Below are 26,420 nucleotides of genomic sequence, written 5' to 3'. Positions count from 1 at the left end.
TCAGCTTTCTCCCGCATTCCTCTCGGGTGTCACCACCCTTCTGTGCATTAAGGTGCTGCTCGTACAGTGGGAGGGCTCGTGCAGGGGCAGAGCAGAGTGCATTGGGAAGTGCTAAAGAAACCAGGCAGTTGATGCACACCATGCTGTCTCATGATTAGGCTTACTCTCTGGAGCATTGCCCATGCCTTACTGCACGGAGGGAACGATATTGTCCAGCCTTCTCAAGTGCAGCACAGCGTTTGTCCTGCATGTATCTCCTTTCTCTGTCCCGTGTATATTGCACTGAAAAACACCGCTCAGTTCTTCCACACAGTAGGATCCCAGGCTCTGCCAAGGCTGACCCCAAGGAAGAAATACAATATCTACTCGCGGAATTTGCACCACCGTCACATAATTTGCTCACACCTAAGCTATTACCTAGATTTTAAAAAAAATAATAAACTTTTACTCGCATGTTTTATGCTCCATGGTGTGCTCGCACTGGTGGCCACTTTCACGGGCGAACAGTTGTGCACGCATTGGAATCCGAAACTACCTAACCAGCTCGGTTTGCCGCTAGTCAACTGGTCCACCACCCGCAAGAGCGCTTTTTTTGTCACCTGTTATCTCCATTCGCCTCTGACTGCTGGCTTCGTGATGGTATGATTGTGCTTTTATTGCCGTGAGCTGCACACGTGTCATCATCATGCCATCCCATGGGGAACTACATAACATAAATCAGGGCTTATACCGCATTCTTGCATAATTTGCCCATTTTTTTTCTTTAAATTAAGCCTTGAAAAAAGGGGGTGCGCAAATTCCGTGAAAATTTTCTGAATATGTCCTGAAAACTTTACTAAGGTTACAGCACACAATATGTATTGTATAATGCAGCCTACACATCCATCTCCCAACTCACACCCCTCACTGACAAAAAAAAAATCAATCTGAGTAAAAAGTTGGCAGTGCACAAATTACGCAAGTAAATATGGTATTTGGATTGGTTTAGTTTATTGGGGTTTTAACGTCCCAAAGCGACTGAGGCTATGAGGGACACCGTAGTGAAGGCCTCCGGAAATTTCAACGACCTGTGGTCAACTTTTTTTTTTGCCCATCAAGGGTTAGTGTGAGTTGGCGAGGCCGACATATATAGGCAGCAATATACAGTATATATTGGGTGTTATGACCTGTGTAGAGTTTTTTTTATGGCGTGGTCACAAAATTTCCGCGTAATTCGGCACACCCTTTTTGAAGCCTTAATTTTAAAAAAAATAAGTGTGCAAATTATGCAGCAAATATGGCATGTATGTGGGGTAGAAGTGCACAAAAGAGAAGCTTTGGAATAAAAAAAAAAGGAGAAAGAAAGAAGACAAATAAAAGAGCATTGTGTTTGAGCCACAGACTTGTGGGTTCTGGAGGAGCTACCATTGCATTGTGCTACGGCTCCAGACAGCTGCGTAATGTAGTGCCATGCTTGTAGTGTGCTTACCTGCGCTACATGTTAGCTACAAATGCTGCAGCCATTAGCCGGTCTCAATGTGGTTGGTAATCGCACTTGTAGACACGGGGCCTTCATAGATGTCAGCCACTGCTGGGAGAGGGAAGGCCTCGGAGAGTAAGAGGCTCACCACTGACAAGCAGTAGTTTTGCAGCCACTTTTTTTGGGTGTGCTGCATGGAAACTAAGGGATGACTTGGGTGCTGCAGTGTTGCGACAGTTGTAGAATGCTGACGGTTTAGTAGTTGTTCACCGTAGGTCTCCTCGATTTGGCTGCACTTTCTGCACTAGTTCACAAAACTGCCGTGCCAGTGCAGTGCCAGTTCTTGCGGCGCGAGTGTAGCCTGACACTAGTGCTGTCAGTGCAGCGGCCAAATCGAGTGCCAGAGTGCAGAAACGTTCGTCTGCTGCGGCCGTGTGTTGGTGTTTGTCGCGTGGTTTGACATATGCGCGGGATTGTGCTAGCTCTATTGAACAGTGCGCATTTCATCAAAGTGGCGCATCTCGTCGAGTGGCTCAAAAATTTGTTAATTCCAAAAGTGGTGAAGAATTTGACACTGTCCTTTCCGTTGCATTGCGCAAAGTGGCGCAGGCCGGTCGATCGTCACCGATTTAACGGGTACTTTGAAGAGGCAACAAACTTTGAATTCAAGAGGTTACTCAGACTTGCCCTCGAGACGACCTTTGACAGTTCATACACGTGATCCGGGCTGTTGTCGTTCTATCAGAAAGTGACTGCCGCAATTACAGAAGGAAAGAGTTGCCTGATAACTCGGACTATATCTGAACTCAATATCTCTCGTTCACTGTCGGTGGCCGGTGATGGCGGAGCGACTATCGGAGAATAACTGGCAGGCGAAGGTGTGGGCTAACGGCGACCTCAATGCCAGTCGATTGCTGCTGCAAGCGGAGGAGTCAGTACAAACGTTGCGATCATCCACGTATTAAAAAACATCTCACCATCGGCCACTTATGCAAATGCTCCATTGTGTTGCGAGTAACAATCATATTTACACACAAAATAGAGATGGTGTAAATCAACATGCGAGGCTGGGCAGAAAGATGAGAACCCATACGCACTGCGCCATGCCAGCCAGTGGCTTACACACGTAGTACTCAGACACGCACGCACACGTGCGCATACACGCACGCACACGCGCGCATACACACACGCACGTGTGCGCACTGCCATTTCAGCTGTTTAGTGAGGGCACGGTGCAGATGCCGAGTCTAGCACGGGTATGCAGCCGTCTCAACCATGGTCTCAACGCCGCTCACTAAAACAAGCATGGCCGCGGAGCCGTCTGCTATGGAGCGCGCCAAGCACCTTGCACTACTTGCACGAGCAGAGAACTCGCCGGTAGGCTAGTGCAAAAGTGCAGTAGAACTAGGGAGAACTCGTGCAGCACTACTTCAAATCGAGTGCCCAAGTGCAGGTGGCGCTAGCTGCACTGGCAAATCGAGGATGCGAGTGCAGCACCGCCTGAACTGGTGCAGAAAGTGCAGCCAAATCGAGGAGACCACGTATTTACTCACCTAATAAACCCACTCACATAATGAACACCCCCCCCCCCACCCCCCGCTTTTGTGGTTGAGAATTCACTTCGCTTTTTAATCTCGACTGACCGGTGTTCAGCATGTTCGTCTTATCTCGCTGCGATGGGCTGGCACCATCGACTGTCGAGAAATTGTCAGATTGTGTCGCGATACTGCAAAATCCTTTTGAAGGGAATGATGCTAAACACTTGCGACACAAATGTGGCTGACACAAGGATAGTTTGTCAGCCATGCACTCTTGTTGATGATCTACACTCAGATAGGCAGACAGATGGGCGGACAGATGTATGATGTGAGAGTTCAACTCTTACGAATAAATTTGTCTAAAATTTTTTTTCCCCTGTATAATGAACCCTCCTCGCAAATTGATGTCAACTTTTCTGAAAAAAAGCGGATTCATTATGCAAGTAAATACACAAGTAAATAGTACGGTATAAACAGGTTTTGGCATCATTGCAGTGTTTAAAGCAGTGCTGCCACAGATGTGACTGTGTTTCTGACTTGCTTCTGGAGCACGTTAGCCTGAGGAATGACCTAATGAATGCTTCAGGCAGCTTAAGAGCACAGTGCACGGATTTTTTTTTGTGTGTGTGTGTGTTTGTCTGCCATTGTCTTATTGTATTGTCGCATTTAGACACTAGTGCATTTATTTGTTTTGTGTACATCATAGCATTACCGACAGCCCCTTTTCGCTGCAGCACCACTAAGGCAGATTGAAAAAAAAAAGGGGGGGGCGTCCCAGTGCACTGCAGCCTGACAGGTACCACAATTTCTGGACTATAGTTGGCACTGGGTGTATTGTCCACATCCAGGCCAGGTTTACAGTCTGTACGTGAAAAGCCATGTGCACTTTCATTGCTTTTTTGGAGGCTTCATTCACAGACAGTGCGCATCGGTGTGCATCTTTGTTGACTGCCATTCACGGATGCAGTTATCACTGTTGTCAGTCTAACAGCCTGTCATGACGGTCCAGTGGTTTAGGGGAGCCCCCAAATGTGGTGTAGAATTGTAGTAATGGAGTAGTGAGATATTGACATCCACCTAAACTCAGTGACACGGCTGCAAAGCAATAGATGCACAGTGCTATTCCCCTGTAGCTGTATGGCTGCACTTGGGTGGGTGCTAATGAGTAGCTACTGCTCCCTTATTACATGCCTGCCATGATGAGGATCATATGGGTTCTCAGAGCAAAAAAAGGGGTCTAGCCTTTCGAGATCAAGAAACTCCCAGTCTTCGCAATCTTCCTGGGGAGCAGATCCCTCTGGTGTGGCTTTCTTTGAGTCATTGTCCAGTTTCACTCTTTAGACAAGATGCAGCCACGTTAGCTTTATTACTTCTTTGATTAGACAAAGGTGCTTTCGCATGTGTTGCGGAAGTCTTGATGCGCTTTATGTGATGCGCTTTATGTTTCACTGCGAGCATGAACTGTGTGAGGGGCACTCTTTGAAATTCGCATTCTACACTCTAGAAATGAATACACCCATATGGGAATAGAAAGGGAGTAAAGTTGTCCTCCAGTGCACACCCTTCTACAAAAGGGTGTACTACTAGGGTGTAAAGGGTGTGTGGGTGTAAAAAGGGGTGTGCGCTAGAGGACAACTTTACTCCCTTTCTGTTTAGAGTGTACCAGCAACTAGTGCCGGTGAGTAGGTGTGCATCCAGGCAGCCACAAAAATTCTGCGGAAATGTTGTTTTGAGCGTGGCATGTTTCAGGAGGTGGTTTTGAAAGTAAAGTTCTCTGTAGTGTGCACAAATTTAAGAGCTTTAACATTTCTTTATTGTGTGATCTGTGCACACTTATATTCCGGAAAAAAGTTAATGGCTATTAAAGTTAATCACATGGTTAAGGTAATCAACACAAGGAAGTACAACATGCACAGAATTGGGCATGCACTCAAGAACGTAAGAAGCCTAGGAGAGGCCAATAGGAAAGAAGTCTTAAGAAATCAGATGCACTCGCTAAAATACCAGCAGGACAATGTAATTACTTACATGAACTACCGTATATTGCCGATTATAAGTTGACTCCAATTAATAAGTCAACCCCCCAAATCGCGGCCCCCTTTGGGCAAAAAAAAACTCCGAATTTAGGTCGACGCTGCCACACCCTGCGATCCTAGCTCACCCAAAAATTTTTCAGAAGGCCGAGTCATAAAGAAACATTTATTCGTTCACGAGACATCTCTGACTCATCGTCACTTGTGAGGACACAGTCGCGATCATCATCTTGTGAGCAACTGCTGCCGCTGGTTTGTCGATAACAGGTTGCTGTCGTATTAAAACAAACCTTTGGTGCATATCTCAATTAAATTCAAGTTTTTTTTAAGCAGACCCACTTTCACACCGTGTCTGAAAACTATTATGGAATTACGAGTGCACGGGGCGTAATATTATCCGCGACTTGGTCGAAATTACTTTTGACCCCGCATGTAGGCCGACTTTAAGACTCCGCATATACGTCAACTCCGATTATAAGTCAACCCCCCAACTTTGGAAGGACATTTGAAAAAAAAAACGTCAACTTATGCGCAGCAATATACGGTATGTAGTTAATGTAGCTGAAGAGTTCTACACAGAGGTATAAGGCATACGACACAATCGGGACGCTAACGTTGGGAAAAGGAGCCGCGTTGGCAACCTCGGTGTGTGTCTGCAGCTGGGTGGAGTTCTGTGAGCGGGAGAAGCGCCAGCGGCAGGCCCGTGAGACCTTCCCGGCCGCCCCCAGCATGCTCTGCACCCTGACCAACCCGGCCTTCAAGCCCCCACCCGAGAAGCGGCCCAGGCTCTCGGGGGGGCCCCCCTCCGTGGACTGGCAGTGCGTCTCCAAGGGCCTCGGTGAGGGCCCTTCTCTCTGCAGCACAGCGCCTACCGTATTTTCCGGTGTACAAGACGCGGCTTTTTTTTTTTTCGAAAATCTTGCTGGTACATCTTATACGCAAATTTTCTGTTTTTTTTTTGCAAGTTCAGAAATTACTCCAGTTCATGTTCAAGCTTTTTCGCCAAAAAAATATCACCACCATTAACGCAGTTTAAAAATGTTTAATACTTCAATACCGGGACCGCCGTGCGCAACTTTTTCAGGTGAACTTTATCATGAAACAGCGGGGATGACAACTTCCGGGATCACAAACGTGGCTGTTTCGGACGCCCCAAGCAAAAGTAATGTGACATGCCAAAAGATGGCGACAATCGCGCTTCTCGCCATTGTCAAGACAAGTCAAGACAAGCCGGCGTTCTTTTTTAGTCACCCTTTGCAACTTTGTTTGCTCCGTGCACGTATGTAGTGAGCGTTTCAGCCGCATTGCCTTCGGAAATGGGCAAACTTTTTGATAGCGCATTCAAAGATGAAGACTTTGAAGGTTTTAAGTAGATATAAAATTTTTTTTATGGACATAAGGAAAGTTCTGTTTTTTCTTTCTTTTTTGCTAAAACGTGGGCAGGTATGGCGTGAGTGTTGCCTTTTTCGATCACTTAGCATTGCTTAAGAACTTCTCACAGGTACGGTGCATTTCGCGATGGTGGCGGAAGCGTGTTTAATGAAGCCTGACTAGCCTAACTGGTTAAATCAGGGTGCGTCTTATACACGGGTGTGTCTTATATACCAACTTTTTCAATGACAGCCTGCATATATGGTGGGTGCGTCTTATACAAGGGCGCGTCTTATACACCGGAAAATACGGTAACTTCTTGGTTCGCCTCCCGGCTTGCCTCACAGATTTTTAACCCTTTCTGCAACAGCAAGACATGTTTGTCCCACTTGCTTCAGGTGCTGGTAAACAGAAAATGATGCACCCATAGTTGGATACAGCTTAAGTCTGCAGTGAAGCTCCGCCTACATTCAGCCTCCGCGCACAGAATCCCTCCACGACGAAAAAGTAGTCCGCTGCTTAAACGCTTCTTGTTACCTAAACAAGAAGCTTATCACAAGAAAAAAAATTATGAGCTCTTGAATTTTGATACATAGATTATTTGATATAGCCAAAGATTAAAAACCTGATTTCGTTTACTGTTGCGATTGGCCATCAGAGTAATACAGGACGCCGCAGACCGTGGCCCACTGTTAGCAGCTGCTGTTTTTTTATGTTGTATCCTACTATAGGTATCATATTTTTGCATGTGTAATACTACCAAACTGTGAAATAAGCCAGTAACGAGTGCTAAAAGGTGTGCTCAAAAAAAATGTTGGTATTCAGTTCAGATGCTGAAAAGCGTGCATGGTGTAACAGAAATCATCATCATCAGCCTGGCTACGCCCGCCGCAGGGCAAAGGCCTCTCTCATGTCTCTCCAGTTAACCCTGTCCTTTGGCCAGTTGCGGCCACCGGAAATGAGTGAACCAAATGAAATTGCTTATGCTACAAAAGGTACTCACTCAATTCTTATTCAGCACATCGTTCACTGGGTGAATTGCATCAATCAGCAATACGGATTAAAGATTATTCAAGGCATGGAAAAATGCGCACGCAGTCATACGAGGTGACGTGACAAATCTGCATTAGCAGTGTTGATTCAACATTTCTCTGCTGCAATGATCACCTTGCCGTTGCTGATTTCGAGGTGTATTTCACCGTCGCCCAGTGGCACGTTGGCTTCTTGGGGGTGTACGTGGTTGGTTGGTTGGAGCGGGCAGGAAGAGCACAAGGTTGGAGGTTGCCATTGAAAGAAGAGAGTAGGAAAAGAAGAAAGGGAAAGATGTAAAATACAAAGGGAATACTACAGGGTCTTGCATATTTGGGGGCCGGGTTTTAAAAAATTCCTGTGCAAAATCTACTTCCCCATTCGAGCTGAAATAACGTTCACAAAGTAGCAAAATGTGGTCTACGTTATCTGATAAGTGATTCAACATCGGTAGTTGCCTAGATTTTCTGGAATGGATGGAAAACTGCTCTCGGCGGCGTGCACAATTTTCGCAGAAGCGAGTCGAGAAGCTGCGTTGACATGGTGCGCCATCTGTCGAGCGGCGAGGCAACCGCCATCTCCGGCAAGGCCGTTGGCGCGCTTGCTTCGAAGGTGCAGATCGTCTGCTCGACAGATGGCGCACCATGTCAACGCAGCTTCTCGACTCGCTTCTGCGAAAATTGTGCACGCCGCCGAGAGCAGTTTTCCATCCATTCCAGAAAATCTAGGCAACTACCGATGTTGAATCACTTATCAGATAACGTAGACCACATTTTGCTACTTTGTGAACGTTATTTCAGCTCGAATGGGGAAGTAGATTTTGCACAGGAAATTTTTAAAACCCGGCCCCCAAACATTCAAGACCCTGTATATGAGGTAGAAAAGAAGAGCAGGAAAGAAACCAAGGAAAGAAGTAGTGAAAGCTCGTTAATTCAACCACCTTTTGTTCAGAAATCTGGAACTGCCCTGCTAATTCGGATGCTGCTGGTCTTGCACTGGTTCATTCAAACACTCTTGAAGGGAAGCTGCATCCAAGCATGACCGCTGCAGCAAGAGATCGTTGCCCTACTCCATGCTGCAGAGTCGCTCGCGCACCTCTGACACGTGTGTCGACGGCAGGCGTGACGACAAACTGACGGCCCCATCTCCAAAACAATCCGGCCGCTTTGTTTGGGCTTTGCTTTTCAGAGCTTCGTGCCAGTCCGCAGTGACAGCGGCTTGACCAGCCAGCATCAGCCAGCCAAAGTTTAAGGCGCTGATTGGTGTGCCGCTTATTTGTTCTTCCCTCTTGTTTTCTTTTTTCTCACCTCTTCCACGCTGCTGAGCCATCATTTCCTTCACTGTTGTTTGCTGTTGCCTGTTAAGGACGGACACTGGTCTTAGACCTGTTTCCCTCATTTTCCAGTCCTAATGAAACTACCAGCTTGCTCAGTTTTTTATACTGATTTCAACAATGAAATTGCCTTTCTCATTAGTTAGTCGGTTCCCAAGGTAATTAATTTTAATTAGTCATTCATTAGTACCTCCGTGCAAAAAAAATACTGCTCAATAAAAAGCCATTTTTAAACCATGGCTGCATAGTATGGCGAGTAAAGAGTGCAATAATCAAAACCATTTTTCCATTTTACCCTTATTAGTAATTTTACAGCACTTGGAATATCAATACTATTCAAGGTGTGAATGTAATGCATCGATAAACTTTGTGAAATTATAAATTTTTGAACTGCGACTGAACAAATCTACTTCGATTATTGCACACATTGTGCGTTCAGCTTCCCTTAGCAAACAATATGACATCTCTGGCTGTCCTAGATGTTGAGATATCGACATACTAAGACAGCCAGATGTCCAAAATTTCTATGCCATTAAACTGTCTGCTCCTGCATAAATTCAGCCCACACGATGATCTGAATTTTATATTACGATCGAAATGTTGGTTTCTTGAAGGAAAAAATTGGTACAGTTGGAAATTCAATAGCTGTATATTCCACAAATGTCATTTTTTGGTAAATTGGTAAATTGGTTTTTGAGGAAAGGAAATGGCGCAGTATCTGTCTTGCATGTCTTGGTGGACACAAGGGAAGGGTGGAAGGTGGGAGTGAAAGAAGAAAGAGGTGCCTTAGTGGAGGTCTCCGGAATAATTTCGACCACCTGGGGATCTTTAACGTGCACTGACATCGCACAGCACACGGGCGCCTCTTGCGTTTCGCCTCCATCGAAATGTTGAGAATCGATTTTCTTGGTCATTTTTTGGTCTCAAGGACCAGTGTCCCCCCTTAAGGTGGGTGCTCATGCGCTCAAAAGTGGAGCATCCGCTTGGAAACACACCTCCCCACACACTGTGATCCGCATGCACACATTTGTTCAAATTTGTTCAAATTCAGTTTTTTTCCCCGTTCAATAGAAGCCTGGAATTCTCTACCTGGATCCATTCGTTCATCTCCAGTTCAAAGTTTTATAACTGCCATGGAAGACACATAATACCTGAATATTCCTACCGTGCCATTAACAGTTCCTTTTTTGTTTGTTACTTTTTGTGTGTTTTGAACTTCATTGTGCTCAGTTTGTACATTTTGTTGTAGTTTGTTACCTTTAGTATTTTGCTTTTTGTTTTTTCCCACTCCTGCCATAGCGCATATAATTGCGCTGCAGTATGTATAAATAAAATAAATAAATAAACACAGCAGAGAGTGGGGTGTCTGGAACGGTCTTCCTTCTCCCCTCCCCCTGGGGCAGATGCGGGTGTGCTGATGGTTGCCCTGACGGATGAGCTGGAGCGTGCCCCCCTGGACCTGGAGCGGCTGCTCCGGCCACCCAAGCCCCACCGGCAGCAGCCCGTGGGGGGTGGTGGGGGTGAGTTCCCTTTCAAGCTGGTGGTGTGCCTGCCCCCGGGGGACTGCGTGCGCTCCTACGAGGCCCAGCTGACTGTGGACCGTGTGCGCAGCAAGCTGGGATGCCTGCCACAGCTGCCCAGGGCTGATGCCAAGGTGCACACGTGCTCCACTCTGTCTTCAGTCATAGTCTCAGCTGTTTTTGTGTTGCGTGTGTTTTTTTCTCCTCCTTATGCCGTATCATTGGCACTGCTCAGCATGCATTTGTCATGCTCGTCCAGGCATGGGTGTACAGTCTTTGTCAAAAGTAACCAGGCTGCATGGTTTGCTTCTAGCTCGTACAGTGGAGCCCTTACAGCTTCCCTGAAGCTGAAATGGTGGTTAAAGGTAAGGACTGGGGGGTCTTCTTACTTTCCAACACCTTTTGATCTTTAGGAAAGCCACAAGGGCTCCACTATACAAGCTAGAAGCAAACCATGCAGCCTGGTTACTTTTGACCAAGACTGTGCACCCATGCGAGAACTTCACTCCTCTCCCAGGCCAGAATGTTAACCAGTACAATACTTGGGGTACTTGACTCTTTCACTACCACAGAAGAATGGACGATTTGGAGTGTATTGAAAGAAAATTTTTGTAAACGAGAACTAACACACCTAGCGCATATTGCAATGCATGAAATTGTGAAAGAAACAAACAGAATAGTGTGGCAAAAGTACATGAACATTTATTTGTGAAATTTGCCAAAAATAGGGAAAAAGTACATAGCAAAAACAAAAATTACCGGCTGCACGTAGCCATAACTTGATTAGAGGAAAACTGGAATATACAACGTGTTGCAAATGTTTATGGCTGTCATTATTCCCAGTTTCAGCTGTGAGAAAAAATTATTGCACTTTCCATGGCCGGTCAAGTCAGGAGTCATGACTGTGGTGCCACTGTGAAGAGCAATCAGGCGTGAAGATGTGAAGCAGAGGTAGACTGATAGGTGCTTCACATAAGGTTTTATCTTTGTTCCTCTCTTGTTCTCTGATATCCGAGCTTGCAGTTTCTTTTTCATTTTTTTTCACTTGGTGATGAATGCATTCTATGGGAGGATTGGGGGCATGAACTTCTTTTACCTCATCACACCCGAAGATTTCTTCAATGAGCTGCTCCCTGATAGCCAGCTGATAAAATATGGCATGTTATGAGAGCTCTAAAACATCAGGATGGATAATTATCGATGTGGTTCAAAAGCCAGGACACTTTCCGTGTCTTGCCAATAGATGGTGCCCCCACTAAATCATCCGGGTCTGTTACGTGTAAAAAAACAAAAAGAAAGCGAAAAAACAATTTTGGGAAATTATTTTTGATGGCAGAAGGCCAGAATAGATTATTCCGGTATATCAGTAGAGATATAGCCACGGCAGGTCAACAATTCCAATGTATATGATGATTCCAATGAACTTCAGCATCTCCAACGGATTCACGTCTCCCCATGAGCCGTCACCGCCGAGCGTATGCGTGCTTGTCCAAAATCTTCATCCATGCATACTCATTAGTGTTTTCGCACACAGTCTTCATCATATCCGCCGTGAAGAGCATCAAAAAAAGTCGAGAGCTCGAGCGAATCTCCGAGGGCTGCTCCGCAGCGATGTGTCGATAGGGACACCTAGCTGTCGTCTTGGTTGAAAAACGTGACGCCACCTTGAGCATTTGGCAGACTGTCTTCGCCATACGTTGTAAAGACCCTGAAGCACAAAAATAAACCACTGTCATCAATTACAAACCGTATTCACCGCAGAAAACACACAGCAAATGAAAACAGAACTTGCATGCAAGTACGCGCTGACGTTCCAGGCACCCGAGGCAAAGTCTCGCTGCCGAAACCGAAATCCGACGTTTGTACATTCTTGCCCGACTAATAACCGCTACTTTCATCGCAAAAAACAAAACCGAAACCGGCCGACGTCCTCTGTGTCAGCTTTCGCTTTCGAGGAGCGCGCGGCGATGCGGACGCCATTTTCTCCGGCTGACGCTGCTGCGGCCGTTCAAACTTTTTTTTTTTTTTCACGGCGCCCCCTCATGTCAAAACACTAAAACCAAGGCTGCAATCGAAAGAGCAGTTGTTGAGCTCGCTATCTAGATGGCGGAGCACGTACACGACTCTCCAAAATGAGCTTTTTTGCGCGGGCGATTTGAATTGATCATATGCGATCGATTGCCTATGGCACGGTAGCAAAAGAGTTAAAAAATGGCGTTTTCTGCAGCTTTGCAGCTGACCATCGTAAGGCTGCTGTGGGAGAAAAGCAAGTGGCATATGCAGAGTTTTTTTGTCTAGTGGGACAGACATGGCAGTGTGCCATGAGAGAAAGTTTCATGACTGTGAAGCTGACCGTGTTCAGTCATTTCATTTTCATTTTTCATTTCACTTTCATTTTTCACGACTTTCATTTTCCACCCTCATCTGCGATGTCTTCCCTAAACTTAAGCCCTCTCGCATCCTGCCGGAAAACTGAGTCCTTGAAACTTCTTCACTCAGTAGTAGTGCATTCTGCTAATTGCCTTTGAGAGGGCAAGCATATCTCGTTTTCAAAACCATCTCCAACCAGGAGCCGTCATGATCTTGATATCCAACCTTTTTTTGCCTGCACTAATGTTTTCAAATAGTTTTTTTCCTCGCACTGTGGAGAGTTGGCACCCTTTGCATGGCAACATTCGTGCATTATCAATTTCTGATTTTGCGTCGGCAATTGAGTCGTAGCATTGTATGGTGTTGTGTGCGGCGTTTATATTTGTAATGCTACTCTTGTATGTATGGAATTGTTCCACATTTTATGTACCCAATAATGGTATAGCCCCTAGAATGAGGCTGCAGTACTTTCAAATAAATAAATAAATAAATTCCTTCTTCATTGAAAGATAGTGATACGATAGCAGTCTCAACAATTGCTTTGAGGTGTGTTGATGTGTGCATGCCGTTGTGGCATGGTCCCTTCAAACAGAAGAGGTATGTTTTTGCTCTCGTGCTCTGTTCTGCATTGGACTCCCTCACCTATTGGGATTGTATACATTAAACTCTTAAGACACACTTAACTGAGCCAAATGCTCTGATATAATGAACAGTGAAAGAACATTTGCTCATTTTTCCGCAGACTCAGGCTCATAGGGAAAAAAAATGTACTTGAATTTGGGCGCTGCTTTCAGCAAAAATTTTTTTTATTTCTTGATGCATGTACATTGAGTTTTTTCATCATATGAATAATTTTGACTACTCTGGTGGACCCGACAAGCCCCCGTCTCCTGATAATCTTACGGTGCAGGTGGAGACCATAGCGAGCCCCCAGGGCAGTGCTGCCACGCCCTTCTGCCTGACGGTGGTGCACGGGGACCTCTCCTCCCTGGGGAGGGACCCCCGGGGCCGGCCCCGGCTGCTGTCCGGCACCTCCGCCCTCCTCCTGGTGGCCACAGACGAGCCGAGGGAGAGGGTGAGCATTTGCCAAGGAGCAGCTGCTGTGCATGCATCACCACGGGAGAGTGCTGGTCTGCGTGACCCCTCAGATTCAACTTTCAGGGGAAAGCAGTCTGATAGTACAAGCAATTGCAGTGGTGATTAGTCCCCCAAGAAAAGTTGGGGCCTTGTTAACATTCAGAAGTTGGCCCATTCCCAATTATTCCAAAGGACCCCCGAAATGGATGAAGGTGGAAGAAGGGGGATTACTGGGTGTATTAATATGGATTAGTTGGGATTGGTTGGTGGATTGGTTCGGGTTAAGGATCAATTAAAACTCTAATCTGGGCAAGTTGGTTCATAGCATGAAAGGGGTACATACTTGAGCAAAAGACGGGACGAAAATGAGGAAACACAAATGCATTGTACATGTCGTTTGTGTTTCCTCATTTTCGTCCCGTCTTTCGCGCAAGTAGATACTCCTTTCAAGGGTTAAGGTGAATTAGTGAGTGGGTTAAGGTGTAAGAGTTGGTTGGATTAGTATAACCCCTTCAGGCGCGAAAAAAATCTGTGACACAAATAAAATATGTGAGCACAATTTTGTGTTCTCAAAGCTGTAAATCACGAGTCTTTAAAAGACTGAAACAAAAACTATTCTTTCTTAGAATTTTAGAGTGTCCACATTTGTGGACACAGCGCCTCAGTACAGAAAAAATATGGCACACAACTAAAAGAAAGTGCGACAGTGTTCTCAGCATGACGTGGGGCACAAAACATGGGTAAAGGTTTATTGCTTGATTTGTGAACAAAATCAAGTACTTTAGAATCTACTTGTTGTGAAAAAGGTAAAAGCAGTCGTTCTGAGCTGAGAGGCAAAAGAAAATGTGGCACTTTCGGCAGCGAATCCTGCACTTCGCTGTGCATCCCTCACGGCGGCAGCGCTGCGCGTTTGGCGTGCTGACATGCTCCGGCCAGTGACTGTAGCCATCGTACCTGATGGTTGCGGTGGGTAGCAAATGCGGGCTAGCCTTCTTCGCAACAGGCTCTGGGCACTCACTGCTTGGCCGACCGCGCTTCTTCGGGGTTGTTCTGCTGCATACGATGAGGCTGTTAGCAATGTCTCTCTGGAATGCCATCATATCCAAGGTACTTTTCTGTGGAAGCTTCTCGGCACTCGCGTCTCGTAGATATTCTATCCACCTGTTGCACAACGCAAAAGACAGAAAGTGAGAAATAACTCTCACTGGCCACTTTCTGGTTCTTGCCGTAAGCGGGTACAGTGACATCACAAAGTCAAGTTTATCGACACCTCCCATGTATGCGTTGTACTGCACAATAACTTCTGGGCAGTCAATTTCAATATGTTGCTTTGTTGCCTCGCTCCATCGCTTTACTTTTCCCACATTCCCAATTCCAATTTGTGTGGATGCCATATTGACGACTCCATTATCCTGCCATCTCACAATGGCAATGTCTCCATTCGCGGAAACCTTCTGATCCATGCTTCCCCGTCCTTCTTTCTTCATTTCTTTGTCACTTTTTAAGGGACACTTGAGCAGTCGGTTGGCTCGGATCGTCCCGCTGGCGAGAAGGCCAATTTGCTTCAGCTCCAGGAATAATGGCACTGAGGTGAAGTAGTTGTCCATGAAGCACTTCAGGTTCTTTTCCTTAGGCATTGCTCCCACAAGACGCATGACAACCGATCCGCCAAGTCCGAGGTGTGAATGCTGTGCACTGACCCCTGTTCCCTTCCCTTGGTATAGCTCGAGGTCATGTGCTAAACCATCGGCGCTGCAGCGGACAAACACTTTCACCCCTTCTGGGTTTGGCTTTCCTTTAACAAACTGTTTGGCGGGGACACGGCCAGTGAATGGAACCATCTGCTCATCTATACTGTTGTGCTCCAAGGGTTCTAGCTGCAAGCACCGTGACCTCACTGCCTCTATGATAGGGCGCACTTTCCAAAACTTGTCCTGGCTGTTTGGGTCCCGTGGAGCGTTCGAGTCCGTGATGTGAAGCGCGGCTCTAATCCTAAAAAAATCGCTTTGTGTCATGGATTCAGCTATGGCAGGAATTCTTGTAGAGGCTTGCCAGTACATTCGAATTCTTGGGAATTTTAGAACTCCCATGAGCATTAGGATTCCAAAAAAAATTTTGATTTCTTCCTCAGAAGTCCCAAGCACATTCCCGTCTTTCTGCAGGACGTACATGTTAGTGAATGTGGCTAGATTGCGAAAAAGCATGGGTGAGAAATACCGGCTGAAGTATGCCAATGGGTCCTCAGGGATTGATCCACCTTGAAGCTGGTAGGTGCAGTTAGTGTTCCCAGGTTGAAGAGGTTGTGCAACCCAGTTCAAGGTCTTCATCTTCTTCGATGGCACATCTGGCACTTGCTTGTCCTGCGTGCTTGATGTTCCAGGCAATAACAATGCACTCTGGGCAGTGCCATTTGTAGTAGGAGTCTGAGGAAAAAACACAACATACGCCACATTATTTTCTAACTAAACATATAAAACAGACAAAATTACCGTAGTTTGTGTGTCCTGCTCGGTGTACTCGTCATCAGAAAGATCTGCGTCAGAAATATCACGGTCTTGAATTCTTCTAAATATATTTTCGGCTGTGTCATCATCCAGGCGCCTTCTTTCAGTAGCATGCTTGGATATACCTGGAAAAATGAGAGGTTTTCTTCATTTCAGCGCGTGAGCGACGCCGTGAACTCTGGAAAAAGCGTGTGTTAGGAAAGGCGGATTTGAGGCGCCGTGTCCACAAATGTGGACGCTAACTTCTGGAACTGCATGCAGGGCTGAATTTTTTCACAAGAAGGATGAATGCAGCTGTTTCACATTCACAGGAGCTTACATTGATACGTAAATGCCAATATTTCGGTGAGTTTGTATTTGGAATAGTGAAAAACGGAAGAAAACTAGAAGTACTTACTCTTCGCTCCGTAGAAGGTAGACGCGTCCATACTTTCCCGCGCTTTTTCGACAGCATTTTGTTGACATCCCGTGGGATGGCGCTACATGTCCGTTAAAGTGGCTCAAGGCGCGTGTCTTAGTACATTCAAAAAAGTGCTTTTGGTTGTATTTTTACACACCAGCGCGCGCGAAGTTCGCGTCCACAATCGTGGACACGGCGCCCGAAGGGGATAATCCCATATGATAATCACATGGAAGGTACAGGAACATTCTAGTCCTCAAATTTTCAAATTTCGCTGTGCTGATGACATCGCAACCCTCTCGACCAATCAGGGAATTTCATTGCGGAGAGAGCCGTTGGTTTTTGCGAGACTACAACCTAAATCCTATTGCATTAACTAGCTGGTTGAAAGCAAGGTTGGGGTTGAGGCATGCATGGATTTTAGGTATTCGGAGGACACAGAAAGTTCAACGAAGGAGCTTATGAGTTCCACAGAAACTGGTCTGAGAACCTTTGTCCTAAATGATGCACAAAAATTCAGGGGGCACTTTGACGATCTAAAGTGCACGAGGAGAAAGCCTCTCCACGCAACTTTGGCTGCTGCTGTGACTTGGATTCGCTAGTCATGACTAATTAGTCATGGCCCATGACTAACTAGTCATGATTGGTTAATGATTAACTAGTCATATCTAGTTAGTCATTAGCCAGTCATGACTGGTTAGTCATTAATCAGCCATGGCTGGTTAGTTGTGAGTAACTAGTCATTAACCAGTCATGGCTGGTTAGTCATGACTTGTGACTAGTAATGACTAGCTATGGAACGGAGGGATGGTAGTTTGATTCTCCCTGTGCACACGATTTTAGGATTTTTTTCTGGTTAATGGCTAGTTAGTCATGACTTGTGACTAGTAATGACTAGTTACGACTTTGGATGGACAGACAGAGTCATGGCCATGATTAAGAGCGCTTAAAGGCTTTCGCCTTAATAAAGGTAACACAACAGAGAAAATCATAGTTCATTGAGCCAGGTATCCAAACTCCTAGTTAGTCGCATGGCCAGCATCCAGCTGGTTAAGCCAGATGCACCTCTGCAAGGTCGCTGATCTCTTGATGCAAACTCTTGTAGTGAGATCAGCTGCCTGATGTGTCCGTGTTGTGAGTGGCTGCCCCCCATTATCGCCGCAGCTGGAGCAGCAGCTGCAGGAGACCCTGGTGGCCGCTTCGAGACTACGCCCAGTGCCATGCGTCTGCCTGGTCGACCTGTCCTCCTCCGGCGGCAACAACCGGGACGCCATTGAGGACGCCCTGAGGGAGTGCGGCCACAGGGGGGAACTCCCCGAGGTGCACAGGGTCCTGTCCTGCGACTGCAATGCTCCACCCCGCAAAGTGGTGAGGAGGGGGAGGGGTGATTTATTTATTTATTTATTTTCACAATACTGCAGACCCCCATTTGGGTCCAGGCAGGGAGGGCAGAAAAATACATTCATGCAATGCAGGTGCATCGTAAAACAGAATAATAAAATTGTCTATTGTAGCACATATACAATCTAAAATAAGCTCACAAAGTGCGTTGTCACAATCAGCAGCCGATGTCACCTGGAGAGGCAGGGCATTCCATTCGTCAGTAGTTCTCAACTGCGGCATCTCTCATAGCCTTAGTCGCTTTGGGACGTTAAACCCCATAAAACCAAACCAAAAGCAAAATAGCTCTCTGGAAAAAAAAAAATTTAAAAGCGTTATGATAATGACGAGTTCTAGGCGTTTCTGAAAACTGCACATAGGGGGCTGGAGAGATGCCTAGTTTTTCATGGATTAGTTGGTGGAGGAAGGATAGGCGGGCTATCTTGCGTTATCTCTGTTATCTCTTATCTGTTATCTCCGGTTATCTCTGTTGGTCAGCATTAGTCAGTTGTTACCACCAGTGCCAGGTACAGTGAGCGCATGCATTTTCCACCGCAGAGTTGTCCTCGGTTGTCTTAGCCGTGGGAAACCCGGGCATCTCTTGAATCAAAAGTGCAGAGGAACCCTGCAGTGCTGATTCCGTCTCTTCACACCGAACATGCATACAAAGAAAAAGACCATCCAGATGCACGACCCGTTCAGGAAATGCCCAGATTCCATTAAGAATGACTGGCTTTGAATCGAAGGGGTCTGTTACGTGCGTTCACAGTACAATTAGAACCAAAATAATGTCATAGGGAAAGGAAAGGTGGAAGTCGAGGTATGCGTGGATTTTAGGCGCTTGGGGAACCCTAAAAGAACTCTAAGGAACCAGAGGGTTCCATGGTACCGAGTTTGAGATTCCCTGCTCTACAGCAAGCAGCAAAGCGACACCATTTATTTATTTATTTATTTATTTAATAAATTGCATCCGGATTGTGATGGAGCACTGGGGGCTACAGGGATACTACTCACCGCCTACGTCTTTTCATTGTTATACAGCTTGTCACCCAGTTACAGACAAACCCTGTGCATGCCGAACCAGTGTTTGGCATTTAGAGCTCCAGCACTGCGGACTCTGGTTCTTCCACTGGGGCAGAGGCTGCGTACGATCGTGTGACGTTTCCTTGTCACGACATTTCCAGGTGCAGTGAGATTGCATAGTATTAATAGAGCCCTTTGCTTTTCGATTCTTGTATCACAAGCTCATTTTTTTAAGAATTGGGTTAAACCCAATTTCTCCTCATGAATGCCCCGTGTAGTGAACACTCAAGGACAATGGAATGAGTTGCTCATTAAGATATGCATATTATATAAAAGGGCATTGGGAATATATGTTTTCCTGAACAGAGCTCAGGACACCTTATGAAAATTAGTGGATATCCTGTGTATTCCACGGGAGGGTTTTTTTTAACTGGTGACCTTAAATGTCGTTCAATGCTCATTATTCGTGACATGGCAAACCTAATTTGAGAATATGTTTGAGAAGCAACTTTTAGAAGCAAGAGGCCAGAATGCGGCTAAGACATTTATTCGGCATAATGTATTAAGTGCTATCCACGCTAACGACGTCCTGCTGTAGGGCTCTTGCCTGTTTAGGGGGGGAGAGGGTCTTAAAAACTTGCTTTTTATTTGTCGCCATAACTTCTTGAAACTTGGCACACAGGTGTATTGTAGAATGCTGATTTCAAATATCTCACGTGGAAGAAAATTTATCGCAAAATAACATCCGAATTAGGCCATTTCTTATGGGCCTTTATACTAATCTATCAGTTAAAAAAAGTTTTTTTAAGAATATGCAGGCATTTCCAAAGGTCCATTGCACATCCTAAAGCTTTCTTGTTTCCTTTAAACATGATATATTAGCAATAGGCTAATTACTGCCACATCATTTTTTTTCTTTCCAACTTTGTTATATACAGTAAAAGCTCGTTAATTCGACACTGACGGGACCGCGAAAAATTGTCGAATTATCGAATGAACAACAAAAAAACAGTGTTTGCCGCAACCTTTATTTGGCAAAGAAATCTTTTATCGTTGCCTGCTTTTTTCGAGCGCATTTGAGCGACTACGATAGCTCTAACACCTGCCAGGTGCTCCGCGGCACACGCACCGTCAGGGATTTTTTCACAGAAGTCCTCCCGCACAGACAAGGCTTCTGCGGCTTCTTTCACCGCGCACTTCGGCATTTGGGGCAACTGCTCACAATCGTCACCTTCCGACGAATCGTAATCGTCGTTGTCAGCGCCTGTCACTTATTACATCCTCGGTCAGCTAACAGGACACAAAGGCGAGGCGCGCAGGCACTGCGCGCTACCCACACGAAAGCAGCGCGGGGAGGAGGTGAAGCGAGCGCGGCTTCAGCCGCTTATCTGTTCTTTCAGCCAGCGTCCGCCTCGCGGTTGCTGCTGCCACGCCCGTCTTATCTTTTCTCTTTATCTTTCCTCTGATCTTCTAACTCTCCTGTATCTGCACTAGGCAGCGGTGGTTGCTCGGCTGAGCCAGTAGGCAGGCCCGTGCAATTTCCTTTCACCCTTCTCTCAGTCGCAACAAAACAGCAACAACAAGCAGCCCAATAAAGACTCTGACAAAGCGCGCAATTACAAAAAAAGGCCCCGCCTTATGGTTAAATAACCGCGATCTTAGCAGCAAGAACACGTGGAAACGACGACACAAGCCAAAAGGAGACTTGCTGTTGATAGGGTTAAGTGGACGACACCAACACGACTGCTGCGAAGCACAAAAAAAAAAAAAAAGACGCCAGCCGCTTCGGCCGCCGCCGCTAACCTCGCTTCCCTCGCCCTCGCTCACGCTGCTGACAGCGATGACTATACAGATGGCCTATCAGCCGTACAGTAGCCCCGGCAGTGTTTTTGTTTTTTCTTTTTGCTCTCGGCACACTGGCTTGGCGGGCTGCGGAGTGAAGTCGAATTAACCGACGCACGGCAAAATTTGTTCGAATTAACGAGAGTTTCGCCCCATAGACTGCTATGTATAATTGTAGGGACCTCGCGCGCGCGTCGAATTATCCGATTTTCCGAATTAACGGGGGTCGAATTAATGAGCTTTATTTATAATCAACAGAATTACTTTATGGACGTTTTGTTAGCTTTGGGATGTGCTTTGGGCCTTTGGAAATGTCTGCTTATTCTTAAAAAACCTTTCTTTAACTGATAAATTACTAAAAAGGCCTATAAGAAAGGACCTAATTAGGATATGTTATTTTGCCATATATTTCCTTCCATCTGAGATATTTGAAGTCTAAATGCATGTTCAAAATCAGTATTCAATGATACACTCAGGTGCTAAGTTTCAGAAAGATATGTTAAAGGGTCCCTGAAAGGGGTGTCTGAGGTTGGCAAAAAAATACTTGCATTATGTAGAGCGTAGGCCACTGAACGTTCATGCCGCGTACAATACATCAAAGGCGAGTAGATAATTTATAATACATTTTCAAAAACTACCTCTGCCGAGCCTCGCGGCGACCAGCGGCGGTGAACTTCCGCCCGAATCCGTACTCATTACGTCAGTTTGTACTCTTTACGTCACAAGTGCTGGGCTATGATTGGTTCGCAGTGCCAACGTGAAATCACGCATTTAACAAACTAGAAGCTCTAGATACTTCACACTCTTACTCTTTTCGGAAACATTTCGCATTTCAGCAAGCAGAGTTGTCGTTTATATGCATGTTTACGCAGTTATTGTGTGTTGGGTGTCAGAAATTAGTACTGCACTTCCGGTTTACAATGTTTTCGTCTGCTCGTGCCGCTTGTGTCACTCCGCCGGCGCCGCCGTCGAACCGAATCGAGGTGCAATTTGGAGTCACCGCACTTCTGATTTCTGTCGCGACCTCCGTCGCATGCGCAATAAAAATGGACCGGCCGTGCTGTGTCGTTGGTTGCAAAGCCAGGGTTCGGCAAGATGTTGCCCTTCGGCACTGTCTGCCGAAAGATGGAAGTGAGCGAGCTGTCGTCGTCGTCAGGATTCAGCGCCCGATTTCTGAACGGCGTGTCCTTAAAAACTTGGCCGACGCGCCGCACCGATCGTCGCTTGCGAACTGCCGCCCCACTACAAGCAGGGAGACTCGGAGCAGTGAGCATCGCTGCGCCGCTCTACCCAAGCTCCACTCACAACCGGTGTCGCACTTCGCCGCCGTGCAGCAATGCCTGAGCGCTGCTTGGGATGGTGTACAAATATCACAAGGCAAGATCGCCTTGTTATCAGAAATACTTCTCGAGCAGCGACAAAGCATGCCTGCTTATGTTGCGAGCTTTCGGCAACAGCACCGCTCGCGGGCTCTCCGGGCGACGAGCTCTGCTGCAGCCTGGCTGCCGTGGTTGTCGCTAGGCCTATTGCCTCTCTGGCATTGAAGCTGCAGCGGCCGGCGCTTCGGAAGTCGCCTGAACTATAATAAAAGGCTTACTCTACACATCGCTTTGCAGTCAACAGCATCATCTCACAATAAAATAATAGTATGGTCACTTTCCGCGACTCCTTCAGCAGCGCAGCGAGCGGGCGCCAGGCGAGCCGGACCCCACGTCGGGCCAGCGGTAGCTGCGAGACGGTTGTGGCAAGAAATTTGCTCGTATTACAGTCGTTACCTTTACCAGCAGCTCAGTATTGGTCAGCGATCTTCAAAAATGACACATTTTTCACATTTCTTATCCCAGGGTTTATTATTTGCGTCAAGAACACACTTTAGCTCATTTTTATGTCGCTGGCAGACGGGATCCAGGCTGGCCGGCCGGCCGGCCGGCATGCTCGGCGTACATCACGTTCGCACAAGAAAATGCAAAACAGCCATGATACCAGCGAGGATGCTTCCTAGATTCGAGCAACGAAAATATGTCTGTGCAAAAGTCGATCTTTCAGCAACGACACCACCTGCGGCAACGCCGCGCGACGAACTGCGCGCTGGCCCCAGGCTGCCCTAGTCGTCGCTAGGCCTATCTGGTTTCGCATCGAAACCACAGCTGACGGCGCTTCGGAAGTTGCCTGTGCTATAATAAAAGGCCTATTATTCACATCGCTTTACTGCGAACTCATCCCATAATAAAAGATATGTTCGATTTCCACGATGCCTTCAGCAACGAAGCTAGCAGACGGTAGGCGAACCGCACCAAGTAGCAGCAGCATCAAAGCGGCTGTTGGATGACATTTGCTTGTATTGCAGTCATCACTTTTACCAGCAACTCAGTATTGGTTAACGATCGTCAGAAATTATGCATTTTTGACATGCATCTATCCAAGGGCTTGCTATGGACGAGAACAAACAATACTAGCGCGTTTTTCAGTCGCCGGCGGCCGGCATCAAGGCTGGCAGGCCGGTCCGGCGTGGCTCGGCCCCGAGCGCCCTGAGCAGCGCGCTGTACGGCATCATGACGCTGCCGCTCTCCGCGCTCGTATTGGCTCCCGCTTCCCGTTGTTCCTTCAGCTCGGGGTCCATAGTACGAGAGAAGCCGCAGCAACGGTTGCGAGACACAGCAGCAGACAGCGGGAAAGCGAGCGAGCGAAAGAGCGCGTCAACCGGAAGTAAACAAACTGATCTCGTCGATGACGTATTTGTGGGCGGAGCATGGTCCCGGCCTGTAATCTTTATTTTTTTATCGTTCGCTCCGGTGTACTAGTTGAGAGGGAAAAGGCTGGTGGTCATTTTTAATAGCCATTATCTCTGGTTCCACACAAGGTAGATCAAATATTTTTGTGGTAGGATGATGGATCGTTCAGTGTCTATCAATACTTTGACTTCTCTTTGCCTACATGGACACCGTTTCAGGGACCCTTTAACAAATGAAAAAATTATCTAAGACCCTCATCCCCCCTTAAAATAGTCTCTGTGATGTCTAATGACTGTCTGTGCAGTGTACAAGGCAGGCAGGTCTTGCATGCACTTATTCGCGTATATCTATTTTACGATGGTTTACCTGCTCACTCTAACAGGGTTTGACTGTATACTTAGTACTTGTATTGTTATTTTTGTGCCTGCGCGGTGGCCACGAGTGGTTGTGCATTGCTTGGAAAGAGCCGAGCCTTTGTGTCCTGTTCGCCTTGCTCGTAGAGGCTGACTCAGCAGACTTCTCTCGGTTTCAGCTGGAGGATGCGGTGCAGTGGTGCTCCGAGGCGCGGGCGGTACCGCCTCCGCTGCGGACCAGCCCGCTGAGGAGCTTTGTCAGCGCTGGCGTGTACCGGCTGGTCTTTGACACCATTGAGAGCGACCTGTCCAACCACGAGTCCCGCTGGCAGGTGAGCTCGCCTGCGAGGCCCCACCCACGCTGACCCTCCCTGCCATGTACTCATTCATTTGTGCCATGCTCTTTTCATTTACAGGGGGGACGAGGTTCTTAAAAGTAGTTTTTTTTACTTATGGCTAGAATCTCATGAAATTTTGCACACAGACGAGTTTGTCTCTTCTGATTCCAAATATGTAATCATAATTGAGCTGGTGGTCTTAAATCTTGCAAAGTCTGGAATGTAATTAGGTAATTTGTTATGCAGCTTCAATGAACTTTCTCACTGCATTTTGTTGCTTTTATTTGCATGAAGTGATAGCCAGAGAGTTCCCATACCCGATGACATTCTTCATTTTTCTCTAAAGGCATGTCATCCTGATATACTGTGTCGAGAGTACAAGGTCGGAGTATTTTACACTGCAACTCATTAGGCTAATTGTAAATTGCTATCTATATGTGGCCTAAACAAAAAAAAGTAAGAATGTCATCGGGTATGGGAACTCTCTGGCTATTAATTCATGTAATTGAAAGCAACAAAATGCAATAAGATAGTTCATTAAAGCTGCGTAAGAAATTACCTAATTGCACTCCAAAATTTAAGATAACTTTTGATCTACGACCACCAGCTCAATTATCACTACGTATTTGGAATCAGAAGAAAAAAACACATCTGTGCAAAATTTCATGAGATTCGAGCCACAAATAAAAAGGTCAGTTTTAAGACCCTCGTTCCCCCCTTAAAGCGGCCGTACACTGTTCAAGTTTTCCAGTGTGCCTGGGTGGGTGCATTTTACAAGGTTCTTCGTTGTACAGTACAGGCCGAGCTGCACGCAATAGGTAGTACCACGTGACATGCCCACTAGGGCACCGCGATTGCAGTGCTCTCAAACATTTTGTGTAGGAACGAACAGATCGCTGAGCCTGGTGTCAGTGCCTGTGTCACAGCCCTGTCACCTTTTCAGCGGCAGCACACTCGGCCAAATGAGCTGTTGGTTTGCAGGCACAACTTCGAGAGCACTGCAATCGCAACGCGCAAGCGGACATCTGCAGTGAGCGAAAAAAAAAAAAAGCTGATACGCAATAGATTGAAAGTTACAAACTGCTCAGTTGGATGTTTTGCAGGCCATTCTACAGCTCTCTCATTGAAATTTTTTGCCTGTCTTTATTGCTTGCAAAGTTGGTTGATTAATCTAGACTATTTATGCAATTCAGCGCAGTACAAAGAATAGCGTGACTTGCTCCATACAACGCTAGGGTGTACCGTCGGTGCACCGCGTGCTGTGTAAGCTTCGAGAAATCCTCAAAAGCATGCAGTGAGCAGTCGCAATCCAACGTCTTTCAGTCGACACCACATAGGACGGAAAAACTGCCAATGCGTTGCTCATCAAACGGCACGCCGTACTCTCGGATTAGTACATGTTTGTTTGGTATGCTATAAGTATGACTGGTATGACCACAGACGATCGAGACCGTGCATGGTGATTGGCTCTGCTGTGGTCCTTGCGATTTCTACATTCGTGAACTGCTTCCTGTGGGCTGTAAGCAGAAAAGAATTGGGGTACGTTCTGCTCAACTCTAGTCTGTCGGCTGCCGGCTTTTGCTGCCAGCCAGGAATGCGCGCATAATATCAACGAAAGTGCATATCAGCTGGTTGAATGTTCATCTAAAGCAAGCAGATCTACTGCACAAATTTGGCTGCGTATCCTATCTGTAATGCTGTCGCTTTACCATTGGGGGCTAGCATTCGAATGAAAGGCGCTACAATCTGGCCTTGCATGTCAATGCCTCACGTTCCGCATGTGCTTGCATGATGATCAGCGCTGGGAGTTTCTTTTTATCTCTTTAATGAGCCAAACGCGAGGAGATGCATGCCTACGGTGCTTCTCAGATATTTTAAGCATACGTGGCAGAAGGGCCGAGCATCAAGCTGTACAACAGTTGGCGACAACAGAATCAGCACTTGGTTGGGTGCCGTAACAGTGACAACTGTGTGGCCACATGTATTCCCACACAGATGCCTCGCGCAATGTGCTCGTGAAGGCTTTTAATAAACGACATGTTTCAATCAATCAAGCATTTCTCAAAGCACGTCCGCCTTTCCACTGCGCAGAAAGCAATAAAGACCGCACTTTCGTAT

At 46.5% G+C, this 26,420-nt stretch overlaps 1 protein-coding gene across 2 annotated transcripts in view; it reads left to right on the top strand.

The window, feature by feature from the left end:
• Window positions 1-26,420, top strand: part of xmas (RRM_XMAS2 and SAC3_GANP domain-containing protein xmas) — a 90,551-nt gene that overhangs the window by 48,410 nt on the left and 15,721 nt on the right. Inside the window, exons 17-21 of one of the 2 annotated variants that reach the window (XM_089563202.1) lie at window positions 5,690-5,868; window positions 10,167-10,417; window positions 13,564-13,728; window positions 17,808-18,002; window positions 24,144-24,296. In XM_089563202.1, the coding sequence (XP_089419328.1) occupies window positions 5,690-5,868; window positions 10,167-10,417; window positions 13,564-13,728; window positions 17,808-18,002; window positions 24,144-24,296 (943 nt within the window). Of the gene's footprint in view, window positions 1-5,689; window positions 5,869-10,166; window positions 10,418-13,563; window positions 13,729-17,798; window positions 18,003-24,143; window positions 24,297-26,420 lie in introns of both variants that reach the window. The other variant, XM_089563201.1, reaches the window with a different exon arrangement.

This window comes from Amblyomma mixtum, chromosome 10, assembly GCF_055824585.1.
Source record: "Amblyomma mixtum isolate Tamu chromosome 10, ASM5582458v1, whole genome shotgun sequence".
Classification (NCBI taxonomy): Eukaryota; Metazoa; Arthropoda; class Arachnida; order Ixodida; family Ixodidae; genus Amblyomma; species Amblyomma mixtum.
Note: the sequence above shows the minus strand (reverse complement) of the source record. Positions and strands in the feature narration are given on the sequence as shown.